General features: G+C 39.0%; 1 protein-coding gene across 4 annotated transcripts in view; it reads right to left on the bottom strand.

Annotated features, from left to right (window-relative positions):
* Window positions 1-23,543, bottom strand: part of syt7b (synaptotagmin VIIb) — a 122,575-nt gene that overhangs the window by 69,191 nt on the left and 29,841 nt on the right. For all 4 annotated transcript variants that reach the window (XM_085169244.1, XM_085169093.1, XM_085169176.1 and 1 more), the window contains exon 2: window positions 152-255. In XM_085169244.1, coding sequence (XP_085025370.1) covers window positions 152-255 — 104 coding nt within the window. The remainder of the gene's footprint in view (window positions 1-151; window positions 256-23,543) is intronic.

Genomic DNA, 23,543 nt, shown 5'->3' with positions numbered 1-23,543 from the left:
CCCCAACATCTCAGTTTCCATTTCACAGTGATTTCATAGATGCCTATTAAAGATCTACAATATATTCTTGCTGGGGTCGCTGGGGACTTAAAGCAAATGTCAATACTGGAACATGGTCATTAAAATGTGAATAATAAGTATTGTAACTTACCAGTTTACGTTGGCACCAGGTGCAGACGCCACACAGAGCTACCAGCCAAATGGCACATACTATGAATGCGACAGACACCAGGAATACACTGAGAGACACTGAGCCTGAGGGAGAGAGACAGACACACACAGAGGGTGTTAGTGCATTTATTGTAACAATTAGCCTTTTGAAGCTCCTGAGGTTTAAAGTCTAAGATGACTTGTTGAAGGACAAAAAAAGACAGAGCTCAACATTTTGGGGAAATGCTTCAGATAATCAGGAGTGATGCTTAGTAATGTGCTTTCCTTCCTTATTTCCTTCCTTCCTTTCACCATTCATCCTTGTCATTTGGCAACTGTCATCAGTAAGACAGAGAGAAATGTAACAGGAACGAGGGGGGCACAAAGGCAGTGAAAAGGCATCATCCCCATGTTCCCTGCATGTATCAATGGGCGATGCGCACATGTCAGGAAGAGATAATATCACGCGGCCAGAAGCTGTGCAATTACCAGCTTCCTTTTGCTCTCTTCTATCTCGTAAATCCTTCAGCAACTTTGTTCCCATCTTGACAGATGAAAACTTCTTCCACAGCCTTCCATTCTTCATCTCTATTTCTTTCAATTTCTGCCTATCAACGTACAGCTCATCCCGCTGTCTGCCAAGCAATTCGTAATCCACTGGCACAAAGCAAAAGCAATGTTGGCAAACAATGAACTCATAACTGTTGCATCCTTTTTGTCTCTGCTACGCAGATGATCATTTTCTGAGTTCCCCTCCACCTGAAAAATTCATCTGACTGCTGAGTTTTCCCTTGATCCCTCGACTTCATTTTTTATCCCTGCCTGTGCACCGACAGCAAATTTGTTGAGGCCAATAAATATTGGAAGAGGATCAGCTAAGTCAACTTAATCATTCTTATCCACCCTCTTGCCCATGCTCGCACTCTTTCCATCTACTTTCTTCTTCTCGTATTATGCACCTCATATATGTTAGTTCGGTTATTCAAATGTCAGCTTGTTTTACCCTCCATCTCCAATAAAATGTAACTCTGTTCAACTCTTTGATAGCGTATCTGATTTTTGATTGTGGTGGCAATTACTTGAAGATGGCAGGGTTGAATTTTTTGCTCTGAGCCTTTCACTCTGGCAGCAGAGGGTGTGTTGTAGTAAAGTGTTTTGGTGCTTAACAGATAAGTAGGCTCAATCCTACAAGTGTTTCCATGCCAATTTAGAACAACACAACTAAAGCGGCTACAGTGCTCCTCAGCTGAGTAAAACACAACCAGCTGGGAAACAGAATAATCCTTTCATATCTTTCAGAATGAAAAGACAATGTGTGCGAACACATAAGAGCAATGATTTTATATTAGAATGGGGTGTAATCAAAAAGACAAATTTATGATTGCATGATGAGAAACTTTAACCGGCTCACCACATAGAACATCAAGATAGCACCAAAGTTAAGCCAGTGCATGATCAGTGATGATATATGTGCAAGAAAACTTTATTCTTCACTCACTAATTATCTCTCTATATAGTTTCTAGTCGGGTTCACCTGTAATGCACAAGATAATTGAAAGTTCAAGATACTTTAAAGATGCATACAAAGGACCTAAAAGATATAAACGAGTATATGCACGCTATTACTGTGTTGCTGCTTTCTTTAGTTTTTGTTATGGAAACAATGTTGTCATGGTGCACTGTTGTCGAGTGCTTGACTCACTTTTTACTTTAGAGAGAAAATTTAAGAGATGCATGAGAAGCTCTTAACCTCCAAGGACCTGGCGTCCACATATGTGGACATCACATTTTGGGATGTCTAGACCAAAATAATACACTTTGCTCTACAAAATGAGCAAAACTGGGCCTGATATCCAGATACGAAGACATTATACTGCCACTGTTCTATTGACATTTAAAACAAATGTCCTCACATGTGGATCTCATTTCTCTCAGAAACAAAAATCAGGTAAAAAAAAATAATCTGGAAATTCTTTGTTTTTACATTCATCAGGTCCCAATATGCCCAAATATCAAAGAGAAATTAAAAAATGCATGCCATGGAAGAGTTCAGGTCTTAGGAGTTTAAAAGTTACAACTTTTGGATCAGAATCCAAAATGTCAAGTCAAGTTTCTGAAACTGAGGAAAAAGAAGCTGAGAAAAAAAATGACTTTGCAAGGAGGCAGTAAAGCCTATATGTTATACTGACATTGTTTTTTATCAATGTCAAGTGTGTTTTTTAACCTGTTATATACATAATTAGTTAAAAAGCATATCTTTAGATATCATAAAATCCCTTTAATAATACTCTCTTCATGTAAATATTGCGAATAGAGACAAACAAACACAAAGCAATATGAAAGTCCCTTCTTATATTTCAAACTATGTGCAAAATGCTATAGCCAGCCATGGCCAAATTATCAGTGGACCAGCTGATTTATATAGCGCCAAATCACAACAAAAGTTGCCTCAAGGCGCTTTATGTTGTACAGTAGATACAGAGAAAAGCCCAACAATCATATGACCCCCTATGAGCAAGCACTTTGGCGACAGTGGGAAGGAAAAACTCCCTTTTAACAGGAAGAAACCTCCGGCAGAACCAGGCTCAGGGAGGGGCGGGGCCATCTGCTGCGACCGGTTGGGGTGAGAGAAGGAAGACAGATAAAGACATGCTGTAGAAGAGAGACAGAGATTAATAACAGATATGATTCAATGCAGAGAGGTCTATTAACGCATAGTGAGTGAGAAAGGTGACTGCAAAGGAAAAACTCAGCGCATCATGGGAATCCCCGGCAGCCTACGTCTATTGCAGCATAACTAAGGGAGGAAATTTTTAAGCTTAATCTTGAAAGTAGAGATAGTGTTTGTCTGCCGAATCCAAACTGGAAGCTGGTTCCACAGAAGAGGGGCCTGAAAACTGAAGGTTCTCCCTCCCATTCTACTTTTAAATACTCTAGGAACAACAAGTAGGCCTGCAGTGCGAGAGCGAAGTACTCTAATAGGGTGGCATAGACTTGTGGCATACTATAAGTACTGCCCTATACTCAATGCTACCAGTTCTCAAACAGCACTGAATCACTGACTTCATGCAACATCACACTGTTTCTGTGACATTCCTTCTCTTCATTATTTCATTCATGCCTGATTTTGCCTTTCATGTGTCATTTTGTGCTCACCTGGTTCCCCACATCTATCCAGTGACCCATTCCCGATTCCTTTAACTCCCTCAGTGTTTATACTGGTTTCATTCATTTAAACCAGATTGTCTATCCAGCTGTATTTCCACTGGAGCTTTCCAGTCATTTGTGTGCTCATCTGCCCAGTTTTAATTCCCTATCTGTTTATGGACTTTGCCTTTTGCCTGTCCCTGTGATCCTGCTGCCAAACCCATCCACCCATTTTACCCTTCTCCTGTCCCCCCGGTTTGCTTGTTTTGTGCTGCTGTGACAGAAACATGTGTTATCTCATAAATGCGCCATCCTGTTAGCTCTGGTTATCTTTTCTGGAATAGTTACAACTCAACGGTACTATATTTCAGCACCACAGAGAGCTCCCTCCACCTGCAGGCTAAAGCAAGATCTGTGTACCTGATGATCTAATGAAGGATCAAATGGAGTCCAGCAGCACAGTTTATAGTCCTGTGCCTTCATTCAGTTTGACATTTATTTTTAAATATATGAAATAAATGTCAAGTCAACTGCAAGACTTTCTAAACACTGAACCGCTAAATATCCGCAACACAGCTCACTTCCTGTCGCCAAAAAAGGCCATGAATCATAGAAAACATCCCAGAAACCGGAGTTAGGATCTCATACTTTGGCTCGTGGTTACAGATGTGGGTTTGCTGACACATTGTGTTACACCTCTGACAGCAAAGGTTTTTTTTCATGAACCTTTTTTCATTTTTTGTTTGTTTGTTCTTTTGTCACTGACTTAAAAAAAAGTCAAGTGAGTCAAGTTGAGAAAAATTCTCAACTTTATGTTAGAGGAAAACAGTAAAGTTGTAAAGCAGCAAGTTAACTTCATGAACCTAATGGAGGCAGTCTGTGCACTTAAGGCCACATTAAGCAAAGGGGCCAGAGGATTAAATTGATGGAACAAAGAAATGATGAACTGCAACAACATTCCAGTTCTGATGACCTCACCATGACTGGGCTGGATACTTAACATTGCAGCTCGGCCAGGGCTAACAAATACGTACCTGTTACACCTTTATCCATGCAAGGATAAAAAAAAATCAAGCCAAACCCTGAAGTGTTGAGACTAAAAATCTTAAGCGAACTGTAGGGTTTATGTCAAAGTGCAACTGACAAAGAAAAATACTGAAATTTCCAGAAACAGTTATACTGGCTTCAAAGTATTAGTGGAGTCTTCACCAAACCAGCAGCTTACAGTTAAAAACCAGATTAGAAATAAAAACAAAACAGATGTATATGTGTATTTCAAACCTCTGCCTACTAATAAGTTCACATACACAGATTAATGGTAACATTTACCTTATGCATCATGGAAAAACTGTACAGGCTATGCTGATGTAACAATATCAAGTCAGGTCTCGGAGGGTTCAATAAATGTGAATTGCCTCCAGATGAAGCCCCCGCTGCGCTGTGTTTAGTATCACTCTCGGCACCACCTATGGCTCCAAATATAAACAAGACACTGTTACTATAGCTCAAATCTCTCTCTCTCTGTCTTGTTCCCTCTGTGTAATATACAACTGGAGAAGCCATAGTCGGAGATCCTTGTGATAACAATAACTGCAGTAAATGTAACACAGAGACTGATATTTAATTAGAAGTGGTTTGCCATTCTTCAACATATTTTATTGTTGTCAGCATTTTTCAACTTGCAGTGTCCTGTCAACATAACATTATTTTCAATTATGGTAAGAAGAAAAATGATTGAAACTGCCCATCTGAAAAGAAGTCCTCTAAACATGCCTTAGTCTCCCTTCTCCCCACATACAGCTCCAACAGATTGTAAGCCATTATTTAGCTTTCTTGTATTAGTGTAGACTGCATCCTTGTGTTGCATTAATTTTTAATGATATTTGGTAGAAAGCTTGTTAAACTAGCTGGGGGTGGGGGGGTGGGGGGGGGGGAGGTCACTGGACTCCTATTGCCAGCCCCAAGCCCGGATAAGCCCAGCTTGTATCAGGAAGGAAATCCGACATAAAATCAAACGTGGATCATCAAGAATGCAAGAGAAGAGAGTGCAGGCAGGTTGAAGTGGAGTGGGTGGAGAAGAGTGTCAAGGGTGATTTGTGACAGAAGGATAGCAGCAAGAGTGAAAGGAAAGGTTTACAAGATGTTAGTGAGACCTGCTGTGATGTATGGTTTGGAGATGGTGGCGCTGACAAAAACACAGAAAGCAGAACTGGAGGTGGCAGTGCTTAAGATTTTCATTGGGATTCAGTTCAATTCACTTCAATTCAATTCAGTTTTATTTATATGGCAGTTGCTTCAAGGCACTTTATATTGTAAGGTAAAGACCCTGCAATAATAGAGAGCGTCTCAATGTCGAGACAGCATTAGAAAGAAGAACATCAGAGGGACAGCTCAAGTTGAGCAATTTGGAGCCAAAGTAGTAAGGAGGTCATGCAGTACTAGTGTAACAGAGGAGGATGCCTCTGAGACAGCTGACCCACTGTGAGAACCCCTCCCCTAAAGGAAGCAGTCAAAAAAGTAGAAGAATAAGACTTTTGACTCACAAATATCTTCACACATTTTCAGTTCACAGCTTAAAAAATGTTACTTTAATGACTTTCAGCTGGCATAATTACTAATCAAGTCAACTGATTAATAATTAATTAGCCGTGATATTATGACAGGTGAAGTGAATAACACTGATTATCTCTTCATCATGGTACCTGTCGGTGGGTGGGCTGTACTTCATGTGTTAGAAGCAGGAAAAATCGGCAAACATAAGGTTTTGAGCAAGTTTGACAAGCGTCAAACTGTGATGGCTGGACGGCATCTCCAAAACTGCAGTTCTTGTGGGGTGTTCCCAGCTATTATGAAAAGTAGACCAAGGAAGGGACAGTGGTGAACCAGCAACAGGGTCACAGGTGGCCAAGGTTCACGGGCTGGCCCCGTGTGGTCTGTATGTTCTGCTGGGAAACCATGCATCCTGGCGTCCATGTTGATCTTTGACATATATCATCTACCTGCACTGTTGAAGACCATGTATACCCTGTCATAGAAACGATCTTCCCTGATGGATGTGGCCTTTTTCAACAGGATAATGAGTCTACCTCAAAGCAAAAATGACTCAGGAATGGTTTGAGGAGCACAACAATGAGTTTGAAGTGTTAAGACATGTGGGACTTGTGGGATGTGCTTGACAAACAAAGTCTAATCCATAAAAGCCCCAGCTCACAACTTACAGGACTTAAAAGATCTGTTGTTGTGGCATCTTGGTGCCAGATACCTCAGCACAGCTTCAGGGATCTAGTGGAGTCCATATCCAGGCAGGTCAGACTTTTTGTTGGCATTGAAGGGGGACCAACAGAATATTAAGCAGGTGGTCATAATGTAACGAAGTGAGTAGGAAGAGTAGCAGCTGATGCACAAAATCAATATTTCTTATTAAAATGACTTTCTGTAATATAAAATTAAGTTGTTCTGTCACAAACTACAGAAAATGATCGCTACATCCTGCAGCTATATCTGAATGGTTCAGTCTCACCACTCTCACTAACTCTGCTTCCAGCAAACTTCTACAAAAAAGCCAAAAAAATAAATCAATGTGTGCTACCTGTCATGCAGTAAAAAGTAGGGCAAAGTTAGCTAAACTAGCTACTGCTTAAATTTGAAAGTCAACAACCATGAGAGAGAATTTTCCAGGAGGACACAACAGAGCTACAAATGAAAGCCATACATTTGATTAATTCAGGAGAAGCATCAGTCAACTTCACAACATTTTAAAATGCTCTAAAACACACTGCAATTTGAATCATGCAATGAAATGTAAAACAAAAGTTCAATTCAATTCAAGGTGCTTTACATTGTAAGCTAAAGACCAACTAGAACTTACAGAAAACTCACAAATAAAAAAACAATTGACAATTGATTTAACAGGAAGAAACCTCTGGCAGAACCACGATCAGGGAGGGGAAGACATCTGCTGTGACTGGTTGGCGGTGGGAGGGAGAGCGACGAGACAAAAAATACACTGTGGAATAATAACTAATGATTAAATGCAGAGTGGTTCATAAACACACACGGAGTGAAGAAGAAATACTAGGTGCATCATGGGAAGCCTAGGTCCATTCCAGCGTAACTATGCGAGGATTCAGTGTCACCCTAACTATATGCTTTTAAAAAAATACATTTTAGGCCTAATCTTACAAGCAGAGAGTTTCTGTCAACTGAATCCAAACCGGGAGCTGGGGGCCCCACTCTACTTTTAAAAATCCCAGGAACCACAAGTAGGCCAGGAATCTGCGAGCGAAGTGCTCCACTGGGATAAGATGCACATGATGATTCAATACCTTCTATGTGAGCAGAAGGATTTTAAAATTGATTCTGGATTTAACAGTGAGCCAGTAGAGACACGCTAATATGGGAGAAATATATTCTCTCTTTCTAGTCCCCTGCAGCATTCTGGATCAACCGAAGGCTTCTCAGGGAGTTTTTAGGACATTCTGATAATAACGAATTACGGTAGTCCAGCCTAGAAGTAATAAATGCATGAACTAGTTTTCACTCTGAAACAGGATGTTTTTAATTTTAGAGATATTGCTCAAAAGAAAGCAATCCTACATACTTTTTTAATATGCACACTGATGTACACATCCTGGTCCAAAATGACTCCAAGATTCCTCACAGTGTTACTGGAGGTTCAGCTATACACTTTCTAAAAACCTCTAAAGCTCAATTTGTGAGTGTAGACACAGTAGTACTTGTGTTTGTGAAGGTGTCTAAATCACCTTCACAACATATTTCCAATAACTTTCTGCCATTAAAAATGTAGAGAACGGTAGAAAGTTCATTATCAATCAATGTGCTTGTATGCTATGTAACTATATATGTCTATATCATCTTTATGTAAGTCTCATCCCATCGCATAAGATCTTCTGAAGTACAGTAAATGACCCCAGGCACAATATAAAAAATGGACAGGAACACCTGGTTCTTTACATAAAAATGTAGTGAAGCATCTCTGTTAGTGACTTTATATAAAAAGTGCTGCTGTCATGCAGAACTTTTGTTGATGTGTTTAACCTGAGATTCAGTGTGCTTTAGATGTGCTGGTAGGCATACTTCAGGCAGGGCCAAGCTATCTGTTCCTCCTTTCAAAAATGTTATACTAAGCTAAGCTAATGAGATCCACACTTCTGTTTTGAATAGAGAATTTAAAAAGGACCTAACTGTTCCTTTAAAATTTGCCAGAGGTATTAATGATTCTAAGGGTAGACAAATTTATAGAAGCTTGTCTAAACTGTAGTTATTCTTTAAGGTTGTTTTTAAGATGCCTCAGCTTCTCTCTGTCTCTCGAACACTCCTCCACACTCTCCATCCTAATTCAGTCCATGCTCTCCTCACTTGTGGGCACCAGTATCTTTTTCTGTCAAATGTGCCCCTTACTGTCTCTGCATTTCCCTTTTTTTTCTCCACCTGCTGTGCTTATCTGTTGGCGCTCTGTTCATTCAGCCCCTGGTGTTAGCGCCTGACACAACACAGAGAACAGCACTATTAGTCACCAGAGACCTCCCAAAGGGGCATCTTTTGCTGTAGGTCGGCACAACACGGAGAGGGCCACCACTAAGGGAGGTGACCCTTGACTGGCACAACAAACGCTCTGCCAGAAGAGTGGCGACCAGTGGGAGGAAGATGGGCATGCAATTATACAGAAAAGCAAAGGGAAATGAAAGAGAAGAGTAGGTCTCTGCTTAAAAGTCTGTGACTGTATCAAAGATCAGATCTGGAGATTTTATTTTTCTATTTATTTATTTATTTATTTTTTAAACTGCTTGTTGTATAAACTGAGATGCTAAGAATAAAGAGCTATGGTTTGGCGTTATATAGAACATTGTGTATGACCAGTTTAGGGTGTATGTAATGCTTTACAAAGTAACACAGTAAGAAAATAACCAGTTACTGTAAACACATTACATTTTCTGGAAACACAGTGACGAACACTTCACTGTGCTAAATCCAGCGATCGATCGATTACACTTGTAAATATGTCGGTACTTGTATTACAAACGTCCTCCAATCATCTGTTCAGTGCATCAAACGTGCATTTTTCTTCATTCACCTGATCTTGTGTCACTGTGTGGGACTGTACCCTAAGGTTTATGTTGTTAACGGGTAATAATGTGACAGTGCAAATCAGACGTAACTTTATGGACTGACAAGTAATATAATGAGCAGTGTAACTATTGACTTTCTCAAGCCAGTGATTAAGTAATGTACTGCATTACCTTTTTAACAAAAAAATTTTGGGGCCTTTTCAGACAGATACACAGTTGAATAACAGGAAATCAGAAGGAGGGAGACATGCGGCAAAGGGCCGCAGGTCAGACTCGAACCCGAACCCAGGCTGGCCGCTCTCAGCCAAGCAGCATATGGTCACCTGCTCATCCAACTGAGCTAAACTGGGGCCTGCATTAGCGCTTTAAAAAACGTAACAAGTAATATGTAATACATTATTTTTTCACGATGGATGGATAAATGGCTAGATGGATGGATGGACGGATGGATGGATGGATTCCAACACTGTTTACAGCTCATGATCAGTGATGAATGATAGAGATGAAGAAGGGAGAAGAAGCTGCCAGTGAGAGCAAAGATGTGTGCGAGCACCTGACTCCTGACGTGGCAGATTTCCATTTCAGTGAACCTTTCTATCATAAGTGTACGGGTTAACTTCTCATTAAGCTTTTTCACTGAATAATGGAAATTATTGTCATTTCTGTAATTACTACTGTTAATAGCTTGCTGAGTCACATACTGCAACTATGGAAAGTGACTGCTTTGTCTGATTACCTTTTTCTTCCAAACTAGTTGAATTTAACCTTGTAGATAATTTCTATGGTTTTTACTTCCAGTTACTAAATTAACATCAGAAGCCTTTGTGTAGGCTGGGGGTGGGATGTCTTTTCCCTGGATTGTCTCATAGTACAGCCCGAAGCATCACATTTTTACAAGCAAAAAAGAGGAATCCCATTCTCTTCAGATAATTAAATGACATGCTTGTGTCAAAATGTTTTAATAGAGTTCAAATATGAATGTTTGAAAGATTGAGCTAAAACGAGTATCGCTGACCTAATGGTTTTGGAAAATTAAGTACATTTAACTTATACTTTGGTTTGACAATAGAAGGTGATTTAATGGTTAACTGATACACTGAATACATAACATATGCATGACAAATGAACGCTTTATCACCTCATGGAGGGCCTCCAACACATGATAGATAGACTGCATGACCAGTACAATTGGTCCAATTATTCCTGTGTGACATTTTGCTTCGCTTATTTTCTTTTGAATGTTGGCACTGGACCTCAAATTTTACAGCCACACATTGAAAAACATGATAGCTGAATAAATTGGATGAACCTGAAAGAACTAAGACTCCTTTGTTATACAGGTGAAATTGCTCAGCGTTTGCGGGGCTGGGGAAGTGAAGCTACAAAACATTCTGATAATGATCACTTAAATTTGGGTCTTTGGCCACTTTAAAGCAAACTCTGGTGCAGCTCATTTGTCATGTGTGGGACAGCCACTTATTTGTGATAGTAAATACACGATTTTAACAGTTCTAAAACCTAACCTATTATCAAATCACTCTGAGGAGCATAAACCTAAAAGAGCCTGTAACTTAAAAACATGGCTATCAGCGGTTTTTCCGATATAATTTAGTATTCATGGAAACACATTTGCATGCCAACACCAGTGCAGAACTTTGTGATAAATTACAGGCTGTAAAAGTGCCTATGATCGAAAAATCACATACTCGTGTTAGCACTGACTTATATGCAATGTCATCTTTGGAATACAGGAAGTTTCTTTTCTTTGACATGTCATTACATGTTTCATATGTCTCATAATCACTTTGTCATAAATGGATGCGTGGCAGGAAAGATATGAATTCAATATGCAGGACTCATGGGATGCTGTTTTACAGTAAATAAATAGCTTTAATGCTGAAGTTTTCCAAAAACACAAAAAAGCCAGGAATGCACCTGGAATCTAGGGAAAAATCACAGCGCAAGGAAGCACACAACCAAGACAGGAAAAGGAGCTATAGAAAACACGACCCAGAGGAGCACACAGCATTGAGTAAAGACACAAATAAAAAAATTGCAACGAAAGACGAAACAGTATATACACACGGTAATGCTGGGATAAATCACGGATAATGAGACAAAGGAAGTTAAACTCAATCAAAGGCACAAGCAACCAAAACTACAAAAACCCAGCAAGTAACAAACAAAGAAATCTAACACAAAGATGAATACCAGAGAGAAGACACATGGAAGGCAGGGCAAAACTGAAACTCCAGGAATCAAACCAAACAATCACTACAACCCAGAATAAAAAAAAAAGATCTATAGATCTAAAGATCTATAACAAAAGTTGAAGACATAATAAGCAAAGAAGAGACCCATAACTCACACTATAACCAAAACAGAGAATAAGTAATAATTAGGAATTTACAGTTCAAACACAAACTCTGACTCACAGATCCTGGAAAAAAAAAATCTTTTTTTTTGTGAACTTTTTATGGGATGTGAAAAGTGACTTTAAGCCACGGGCTGTAAGAAAGTTCAGGATACTAATAGTTACAGAAATTATATTTCCATCTAGCAGCAAAAAGCACCAAATCCATCCAATTAATGCCCTCTAGCAATTGTACCAATAATGGAGCAAAGGAGGAAGTTGCATAACATAATTACTGAGGAGGTCAAGATTTGGTAAACTGGTATCAAAGTGCCCAGTCCATTTAAAATCCATGCCCCCAAGTTTATCATTTCCTGTTATCAATGATTTCTTTTTTGCTCTTGACAATTGCAATTTGCTAAACAATGACATTAAACTCATGGCAGTGGAGCTTTTGCGCACAGTCAAGCTTTTTTCTTCTCAGCTTTCACTCTGTGTTTCCACTTCCTTCCCCAGAGAAAACTGATGGGGAATCAAAGGGTAATCGATACAAAATCTGACCTTTACGCAGAATCAATAATGTCACCAGAACCCTTAAAATCTTTCTTCTCTAGTCGGGATGGATGGATGCGCTTGCAAAATTTGCAATTAGAAAAGTAGTCGTTTTATCCCACCCCAACCCCAAGTTTCCTTCTAAGTAATCATCTTTATGCTTAAGCTTAACAAAGCTCACCAGAGAGTTGTTAAACTATTTTCCATAAAAATTAGCAACAAGTCAATTAATATGACTTTTGTCATAAAATGAAGGAGTGTAGACAGCATAAAGAAGACAGCACTGTGAGTTGGGTTTGAATGTGACGTGGAGGCACGCTTCAGATTAACAGCGCAACCTGGTTAGAGACTCTTCATTGTGTGGTTTTATTTGAAAAACGGTTTCTGCAGTCAGCTATTTTTCATGATTCGTAATGAGACTTGAGTGACACAAATTCCACTTCCATTCACATTGTTCACTGTAAATCAAGTTTTCCATTCCACCTGCTATTTGTTCCCCTCGCTTTCCGAAACCATGCATTTCCTAATGGATGCCAGCAGACTTCATCATGCTCCTGCCAAACTATCACTGCGACTCTGTAACCCTGCTACTCATTCAACTGAAACATCAAAAGCATTCGCTCGGTTGCCTCTTTCTTTTCCTAGCCAAGCCCCACGGGGGGAACGGGCATGCACAACATTGGCGACTTTCCAGTTTAAGCAGTATTTTTTCATTTCAGTACACAATTAACCTGTGTGTCCATCAGAGACATATATAACTACTGCTACGTACAAGCAAAGAGGGAAACCTTGGACAAAAACACTCAGAGATATATTTTTTTAAAACTGCTACAGTGACTAAACACAGGAAGGCGTGCTATGTTTCAGCACATGTGATGTGCAGCAAACAAGCTGTTCTTTGCTGTCTCAGAGGGCCGTAACACAACAGACCCATGACTGGCTCATAACCTAATATACTTGACTGGCAGGTGTGTTTATCCAGGCAAAACATCTTAACAGTCTGCAGGCAGAGCCATCAAAGTGTGTTTCTGTAGGATCTGTGATGTGTTGCCCGTAATGAGGAAGATCCAGAAGTTTACTGCGTGCGACAAGACAGGCTATGGGTGAATGGGCACAACTGAAGAGTCATTATGACTAACACAGAAATGCTCAAGAGTCAGGGAGAATGATGGGATCGTAGAGAGAGGTTAAAAACTCTCACAAAGTCTTGGAGGAAGAAAAATCCTGCTTAGAGCAGAATGAGAAGAGATACACAGATACGCGTTCTCCAATTAAACTCTGGTATCGCAGATTCATTATCATTTAACCACAGATTACGCTTTACTCAACATAAATCAAAACGTCATTATACCGTCATTTCCTGTCCTGATCTTCTGTGTAGCTTAATGAATGTTAATCTTATTTATTTAAGTTTATAATTCATAATACTGTAATGTAGCTGACACTTATGAATATAGATGTGGCATTATATATTTTTCCTGATGATATTAGAACTAGAAAAGAGTCATGCTGCCCCAAGACTATTATAAACACATCAGTGAGCCACCAGGTTATGATATATAGACTGCCATAGGCATTATTGTTTTAGCTGACATGTTACTGTGCAACATTTTTAGGAACTTCCAGTGCTCAGATCCTCATCCATCAAACAGTATCGCCAGGGAGGTGTCCGGTCGTTCCCAAACTCAATCTATGGCATCATAATGACATCAAACAAAGCCAGAAAGAAGTATCTGCAACAACAAGAGACCTGCAACAGATGGATCAGCTCTGATCTTAACATAATCAAGTCATTCTGATTACAGTACATGAACCAACAACATGCAACTGCACAACATAAATTTACCGAAGAACTGTGACAAGTCCTCGGAGACGCTGAGTTTAGGGCAAGCTATCGCACCTGTCAAGTACCCTCAAAAACTGCACCTGTGCGCGGAGCTGGGAGAACTGGTTCTGTTTTAAAGGCAAAAAGCACACACTATGCAGACCTGTACTGTGTTGCTCTCAGTACTGAGAGGCACAAAATGTGCATCTCAAAATACATGTATACATTTATTGGTGTTGTTAAAAACTACAGTACACGGCCATTTGTGGACATTCTGGAGGAACATACCTTCACAACCTTTTTGTCTTCAGAACGGTCTTAACTCTTCATGGTATACTGTAGATTCAACAAGAGGCTGGAAAGATTCCTCAGAGAGTTTAGTCCATATTAACATATTATGAACATGATAGCATCACAGAGTTGCTACAGAACATCCTGTTCTGGTGACTGTGGAGGCTATCTGAGTACAGTGAACTAATAATTTTGAAATGATTTGGGCTTTGTGATGGGGTGCATTAACTAGTGGGAGCAGCCTTCAGAAGACCGGTTTACTTTGTTCATGAAGAGATGGACAAAACTCAGGGAGGAGGTTTATATAATACTCAGTAGGTACTAAGAGACCAAAAGTGTGCTGAGGAAATATTTCCCATGTCATTACAAGCTGAACTGTATGGCTCAGTGCTTTAATGGTGTTTATGCCAAATTCTGACCCTATCTGATTGTATATTTGCACACCTGTGCACCTATAATACCTGTAATATTCTTTTAGAAACACTGGAATTAATGCTTGTGTCCGTTTATATTTATGTTATATTTATATTTATATCTATATTTACCTAGTTATATCTCTATTTCTACACTTAATTTTACATGATTCTATAGGATTAAAAAAAATTCTCTGATTCTGACTAATCAGTCGAGACAATGTCCTTCCAATCTTTTGTTCAATTTTGGTGAGGCCGTGTGAACTGTAGCTTCAGTTTCCTGTTCTTAGCTGACAGGAGTGGCACCCAGTGCATTCTCGTGGTGCTGTAGGTCGTCTACTTCAAAGTTCAACACATGCATTCAGAAATGTTCTGCATACTTAAGTTGTAATGGGTGGGTTTTTTGTTTTTTTGTGTGTTTATTTTTCTTTTGTGAGTTACTGTTGCCTTCCAATCATCTTGAAGCAGTCTGGCATTTTCATCAGCACCCACTCAGTGGATATTTTTTTTTCTTTTCTGGACCTTGAGATGGTTGAGATGAAATTCTCAGTAAATCTGCAGTTTTTGAAATATTCAGAATAGCCTATCTGGCACCAACAACATTAGAAGATTTAAAGTCACTTAAATCACCTTTCTTGTCATTTCTGGTAATCACCTAACCATGTTTGCAACTTACTGCCGTGTGATTGGCTGATTAGGTATTTGCGTTATATAAGCAGTTGAACAGGTGTGCCTGATAAAGTCGTCAGTGAGTGTGCCTTCAGTAGGAATATGTTGGGTTAAAGAATAGTCTGTAAAACTGAAATAGACATGATAAAGTGAATTTGATGAAAACTAACAAAGCTGGTAGGAAAAATGAAGAATCCACCACGAACGAAGCTCCAGGTTGATCACAACAAAGCGAAAAAAGAAGGACAAATGATAACATAATTTTCTGAAAAGCAAGGCCAAAAATGCACAAAGCCAGTCCACTAAAGCACAAGAATGGCTGGTATTTGTACTGAAGGTCTAATGATTGAAGTGGAAGTAGATGAGCAGAAGGACATGGAAGATCAAGTGATGCAACTGGCAGGAAAGAGGAGCAGGTGGGAGTGGCTGAAATTATATGAAATTAACAGGCAGCCAGGATAAGTAACATAACTATAAATCAGCAGGATGAGGAAGATGGAACGTGTTAATAGCCTGGCTAGTGAACTGGTATCTCTGCTTCTTTTTATTTCCTGTTTTCAACATGAAGAGTGGTACCAAATACTCCAAATTCCAGCTGTATAGGTGGCATTGGTACTGTGAAGACAACTAGATATAATAATATTAGCAATTAAATCACAAATTCAGCTACCACTGCATGCACACATCCACTGTATGTATACCCAGATTTCTTCATCAGTTTATTTATCACCAGCACAGCATATTATGTGATAAAATCCTGTTTGCCATTATCAAGGAAGAAAAAACATATTTCCATTGTGAGCGCTTGTGAACACTTTTTTTTCCCTCCGCATTTTGTGTATGGTGCAGTCAGTGTTTTGAATATGAACAGCTCTTCCCTGAAGCAAAAATATTATATAACCATGTCTCTAATCTGTGATATCATGCAAATGTAGAGCTGAAAGCAGCTGCATTTACAATAAATAAGATTGACTTTGAGGACCCATAAGAATGTGAATAATGGCAGTATTACCTCCACAGTTGTTAGTTAAATAAAATGCTCCCTGATCCTCCTGAAAATATTTCTGGATACACCCTCTTTCATTTCTAAAATGAATTCTGTGTGCAGCGTGACACTGACAACAGACAAGTGTTAAAAGCCTGCCATTACATTTTTGTCACATAATTTTTACCACCTTTTTTACAAACCATATAAACCTATTTTCACCCCTATTTTGTAACTAATAGGGCGAATGCTTAATTCTGTGTTTTTCACACTTTGTTTCACAAAATCCTGCATCTGTTTGTTGAGTAAATTTGTGGCACGCTGGCTGCATCCAGCTCAAAGTAAATGTTACTATAGTGGCTGGTGAATCGTTGTTGTTTGTTCATTCTGGCTGAATCTGCTGAGTACAATTCCCTGTTGCGCTATTGCCTGAAAGAGACACAGCTTTCAGCTTTTTCAACCCTATAACAGCAGACTTGTAAGCTGGCACATTGCGACCTACCAGGCTAGCCTGTGTTTGAGCTTATCATTTGTGATGAAGGAAAGTTGCCCCATGAGTCTTTTCCACTCATCTCTTTACTTTACTTTATTTTCACTTGATTTACTAGACAATGAAATGCAACAATCTCCTAACTCGGGGACTTGGACTATTTAAGGCATACATGCTAACTAACTCACCACTGACTAGGTGATTTAAAAAAAAAAAAAAAGCTTTTAAGGGAGTTAGTACCTCTGTTTCATGAAATTAACTATGAAGCTTAGTGGTAACATAAAATATTATTTCTATATTTCAAAATACTCAAGATACCTCCTTTTTAATATTAGTGTGAACAAAACTGTAGTCCTACATCCAGGTTAAACTTTACAGCCACTGTATACATCACTCATTGCCCAAGCTGTCCTCAACTAGAAACCTGCACTAAAATGTGTGTAGAGACTCTTTTTCATAAAAGTGCTTTAAACTGAGCAGACCTGGAAACAAAGGAGTAATATTAATACCACGTTTCCAACATCATAGTTGCTCTAGCAACATCTGAATATTTCAATCACTAAGATTGTTCCCGGCACAATAAAAACCTAATTGTTATTAGGCTTTTAATGTCAAAGCTTTTCTTTTTTCCCTAGGCTCCGTCTAATTTCAAGAAGCTAGGTCCTCTAAAGTACAACTGTCTAGACTGAACCTGGTGGAGTTTCACAAACTCCACCATCTTTGTATATATTTGTGTCTGCAGGAGAAGACGCCCCGTCGCTAGCACCAGGACCCTCACTGGTACCCTGAGGGTGATTTTCGCCTGCTGTCATTTGTCATATTGAAGAACATACAGTAACATAGTAAGCAGAGTAAGAATCTGTGCATCGCAATAACTCATGTAACTGAATCTGAGTTGGCGCATACATCCAAGAACACAGTCAGCTGCATCTGTCGTTGAAGTGCATTGCTGCTACTTCTTCACTGTTGCTGCTCAGTGACAAGAAAAGTTGGGGGTAGGATCCTGCTACAGGATTAGTTAAACCCTGAAAAATAAGTTGTTTTAATGTAAAATTAACGACTTAAAGTTTTGAGCTAAACTCTTAAAAACTGTGTAGTTTACAGTAATTGTTTGATGCATGTAGCATTGCACTGTATGATTAACAGCACACTTTTTGGGCCATTGCTAATCTTTAAGATTATTAAGACAAAGAACCTGCTGATTAGTCCCAAAATCTTTCTTTCATAATCAGAATAATTTTCGTCCCAGATAAAGACAGTCACTAGATTTAAACCAGTCTTATATGAGTATGGTGGCTGTTTTAGTTCACCCATGACAATCATTTTATCTTAAGAAGCACTTTATTTTTTTTCCCCAGACAATCTATTAGTGTAGTGGTCGTGCACTTCCTGCAGCTTGTAAAACCAGGAAAGGTCATATTTACAAGGTGTGAGTTTGAGTCAGACTCAGCCTTCTAGGATTATGATGTCATGTGCAAGTGGACCTTTAGTGGACTGTAAATGCCAACGCGAGCTTCAGAAACCACGTGCTAAGATAAATAGAATATCTGTGAAAGGGACTTGTGAGATGAGCCATTTCCAGCTTTGTGCAAGCCATTAACGACTTTTGAAGAAACAAAAACTGTGAGATAGCAGGAGATCTTAAAGAAATCTTAGGAAAATTCTCCCACAAAGAGCAAATTTCAGTGTGATTATATGTAAAAATCAAATGCTTGTAGCCTCTAATATAAAAATAATATCCAATTGTAAATGTATGCACCACCTAAACTTTCTGCACAAAAATACATCAAAGTAAAATATAACAGCTCAAACTCACTAACTAGGTTTTGCCATTTTTAACATACAAATCCATTTGCACTGGAAGGAGTGCCAGGAGACTTGCAGATAGAACTGAATATATTTTACTGCAAACACATGGAAAGAGCCAGGTTTGAACCTCTTGTGGGAACAGAATTTGCTTAACAGGACAAACCCGCCTTCAGGCCACCCGCACACTTCACATAAAGGAGCCTTGTTTAGAGAACAAATATTCTCTGTGAGGAGGAGCCACATGTTCCTCCATCAAACATCTCCTCTCTTCTCCGAAAGTGCTCACATTTCCCTTCCAGAACTAGAAGAGTTTCATGCCGCATTGTTTTTGTTCTCTTTTGATCACATTTTCTTACAATTGTAATTATATTTTAGTCTCTTTTTGCATTCTTTTATTACTGTTTATGCACAGAAAGTTGAACAATGAAACTTAAATGCCATACACATCTACTAATGTTGCTTAATTGCTCTTTTGCTTCACAATAACTCGCTGAAGTTCAACGAGGAATAGGAAAGTCACAGGGATGACAGGACTTTACTGACACAGAGGGAAACAAGCAGGTAACAAGACTCAGGTGAACTTACAGTAAGAAAGTCGTCAGAAAGGAAAATCCAAAGCAAGAAACAAGGGAAAACTAGTTAACAGAATGAAATTGGAAATGAATAATAATCATAAAAATATGCTAAAACATGAATGATAAAGATGAGAGAGAGGGAGAAACAGATGGGGAAACACTGAGGCAACTAAACACAAAATAAACAGAAATACAAACTCAAAGCAGAAACTGAAGCTGAAAGAAACCCAAGGATTCAACACCAGCACACAGAGGAATGAAAATCAGCTTAACAGGCTTTAAACTTCATGAATACTAAGCAATAACAAGAACTCAAAAATAACAAGAAATAATGATAACTGATTACATGGTAATGAAATGAAAACAGGAATCATAAGTCAGTCTACTAAGAATCACAAACTCAGAGCACCATAAGAGTGAAAATGGAAAAAAAAGCACTTTTTAATTTAAATTATTAATTTATTGATTTTAAAGAAAGCATTTAATCAACTCAAACTCTGGAAATCGAGACAGTATGACCTCATCTCTAAGAGCATGTGTACACTATAACCAGACAGTGCCCATCATGAGCTTTCCTTTACTTAAGGACAACCGCTTTTGATTTGACGCTCCATCATACTATAACGTCAATAACGAGCAGCATGACTAACCCTAATCAAAGACCTATTTAACATGTCCGAGGTTCAACAGCTTCCATCATGCATTTTCCCACAGTATATTGTATGATATTATTTTCCCGATATAGTGTCTGTGCCCTTAATTTCGAAGCAGTGGAGTTGCCAGGATTTAAATTCTAATCTTCTCAGTGTGACATTATTGCAGTGATAAGATCACTCTTCCATCTCAGCTCTTCTGCTGTCTGTCCAGTCCCTATCTGATCTGTCTCTTTCTCTGTATCGTGCCTTCTTTTTTTCTTTGTCAAAGATACAAAGCCCTAAACACACAAAAGCACACACTTCCCCTTTCACATGATATACTGTATGTCACAGATTCCGAGAGCAACAATGAAGAGGCTCGTGTCAGATGGAAAAAAACAAACAAAACAAAAAACAGTCATCAACAGTAGAATTGATGACTGTGGGAATCAGGCTACACCCTAAGACATTAACGTACACGGCTAAATGAATAATCTATTGTAAATGTTACAGGCTTGGTTGAGGGTTTGTTATTGGGTTACCAAGAGGCACCTCCCTCCACACCCTCTTAATTACCAACAACAGACAGCTCATTATGAGGCTTATAATGAGGCCAGCACGAGGTCAAAGGTTCAGCCAAAATAAAATTTATGTCCGCTGAGTTAATCTACTGTGAAGTCAAGTATAAGACACAGCTTTGCAACAAACAAACAAAAAAAATCAATAGTTCACAAGCCTAAAAACAAATTGGATTCTAGCCATAATAGTAGCTCTGAAAGTCTACCGGGCAATAACTTCAAAGCTAATGCTAAATGCTCAAGCATTAGCTTTGAAATGCCAACAACTGCACTTCCTCAAATGGTCACTTGAGGCCTTCTCAGAAAGCGAGTTAATCCCCATAGACTCACATGCTAAGTCCAATTTTAAAACAGAGATAAACTTGGCTTGTTTGTAACGTTCATATGCTGTACAATCAAAGTACTCTTATTTCTTATCCATAGCCTGCTGCATCAAAATCGTATCGAACACAAAAACTCAATTAGAAACCACTACCTACTGCTACACTGCCTACTTCCCAACATCATTCAATTATTCCTGAAACCACTATGGGTGTAACAGAAGCTGCTTGGCTGAAAAGGGCTTTAAGAAAGCATGTACCTCCTGAAGTTTAACTCTGTCAAGTTCATGTCACTCTCCTACTGTTACTTTCAACGGTAGCATAGCAACAACTGCTCAGTAGCACATTTACTAGCGTGCGCCCTGGAGCACTGTGAGTGGCATTTTCAAACCGCACACTCTGACTGTCACCTTAATCACATGAACACCACAAGAAAGCAGGAATTGAGCCAAGCAGAACAGACTCAAACATAAGCCAATTTTGCAGAGAGCGTCCTGTAGTATACAGCCTAAATCAACAAAAGCCTGTTGTGCAGAAAAGGGCATTATAGATATTTCCTTTTCCTTGCCACACTGATTTTCACAGTGTAAAGCTGAGTAAGGATTGATGCTTGGCAGACCAAAAGCTAGAATGAAGATTAATCAAATCATGGATATACCGCCCTGTGCAAAGCCATCATATCATATATTTGGCTTCTCAGGAGCCACTAATTTTCTGGATATGATCTTGAAAAACATTTCTCCAACTGGCCCTTCAGTTGAGCTCACATCTCCTGTGTGCCGAAGCCTCATCAGAAATGGTCTCAGTGGAAGGGTGTCTGTCAAGAAGCCATCCTTAAGGAAGGGAAACAGGCTGAGGTATGATAAATTACACAAGAAAATACAGTGACGGCACTGTCATGGATCATGGAGCTGCATTTCAGCCTCTGGAATTGGTGATCTTGTCAAAATTGATGGCATTATGAATGCAGAAAAGTACCAACAGGCTTTGATCCACAATGCAATACAATTCGACAGTGATCCCAAACACACTGCCAGTGCCTTAATAGCATACTTGGATAGAACAACACAACACCAGAATGCTATCAGTCATGGATTGGCCTCCCCAGAGATATTGACCTCAATATTATTCAAGCAGTGTGGGATCATTTTAACGGTGAACAAAACAAAGAACAGCCAACATCCATAGAAGAGATCTGAATGTCCTTTGAGAAGCCTGGAGAACTATTCCTGAAGACTACTGAAGGAAATTGCACCTGTTTAGGCCTTTAGGCCAGTTAGAATATTACAAACTCTGTTTTTGCGTTATATACTATATTTCATCATCATTATCATCATTGTTTATTTGTGTAGCACTTTAGAAACACACCAGGCAGACCAAAGTGCTGAACAACACAGATCAAAACAACTAGCAAAATTAAAAATACAATAAAATTATTAAAAATACAATAAAATTAATAAGAAAGGTGTCAGTTTCCTACAGAGTTAAAAGCCAGGGAATAATGTATGCTTCCATGTATGCTTACACGTTTCACTACATCACTGCACTTATTTGCCTTTTTCTTATATCAAGAAATGAGGAGTGGCTCAAGACTTTTGTGTAATCCTGTGCAACCATAAATACATACTGAACCTGCATCAGTTTCCATAACTACACAGATCATACTGAGCTATAAATCTCTCCAAATAATTGCAGTTCTATCAACATCTTTGACATAAATCAGTGGATGACTCAGAAGTCAGAACAACTTAAAACTGAAACAAGAAAAAACGAAGGAAGATTATAGTCAATGGAGCAAAAGCTGAAGAAGAAAATGTGTCTAATCACATACGACCATTAATATCAAATGTCTGGGAAGACATCTCGTAGACTTATACTTACCTCTGACTTAAACTGTGAGTGTCTCAGACATTTGACTAATGTATTTTTTAAGAAGTGAAAAAGAGAAAAAAGATGTAATGGTTCTTTGTCTATAGGCTTGAGTTTTACACAGTAACACTTTCATGTTCAGTATGCATCCACAGGTTTTCGAACAGAAAATCTCCAGTATAGTATTTTATGATCAATTTTAATTGTTTTTAAATCACTGAATGACTTCATCCAGTCTTACCTGACATAGTTAAAATACACAATAGACGTATGGGAACCTTAGATCGTCTGTGTGATATCCTTCCTCATGTCAGAACTAAAAGGCAGACTGTATTAACTACACTGCTCTACTCTGAAAATCCACTAGATTACCCGGTGCTTTAACCTAATTATTTCATAACTTATAAAAACACTGAGACGCATCACCATCCATCAGTCCTTTGATCCATCGATTGATCCATCCATCTATCTTCCCCTTATCCATGTGTCATGGTGGGAGAGGCAACAGGATATTCCAGATATGCTTATCCCCAGCAGTGTGTCCTAGTTCTCCCTGGGGGATGTCAAGGTGTTCCTGATGATCACTCAAGCAGGTTCTGGATTTATACTTGTTTTACCCAGAACCTTTTCCTAGTAAACCTGGGAGGCAGACACGAGGCATCCTAATTAGATACCGGAACCACCTCATCTGCCTCTTCTTGACTGGAAACATTTGCTCCAGAGGCCCACCCACGCTAGGAAGGAAAATATCTAGTGTATTCATTAGCTATTCATTAAACCATTAATTATATAA

Source organism: Neolamprologus multifasciatus, chromosome 1, assembly GCF_963576455.1.
Source record: "Neolamprologus multifasciatus chromosome 1, fNeoMul1.2, whole genome shotgun sequence".
Classification (NCBI taxonomy): domain Eukaryota; kingdom Metazoa; phylum Chordata; class Actinopteri; order Cichliformes; family Cichlidae; genus Neolamprologus; species Neolamprologus multifasciatus.
This window is presented reverse-complemented; position numbering and strand designations above follow the sequence as displayed.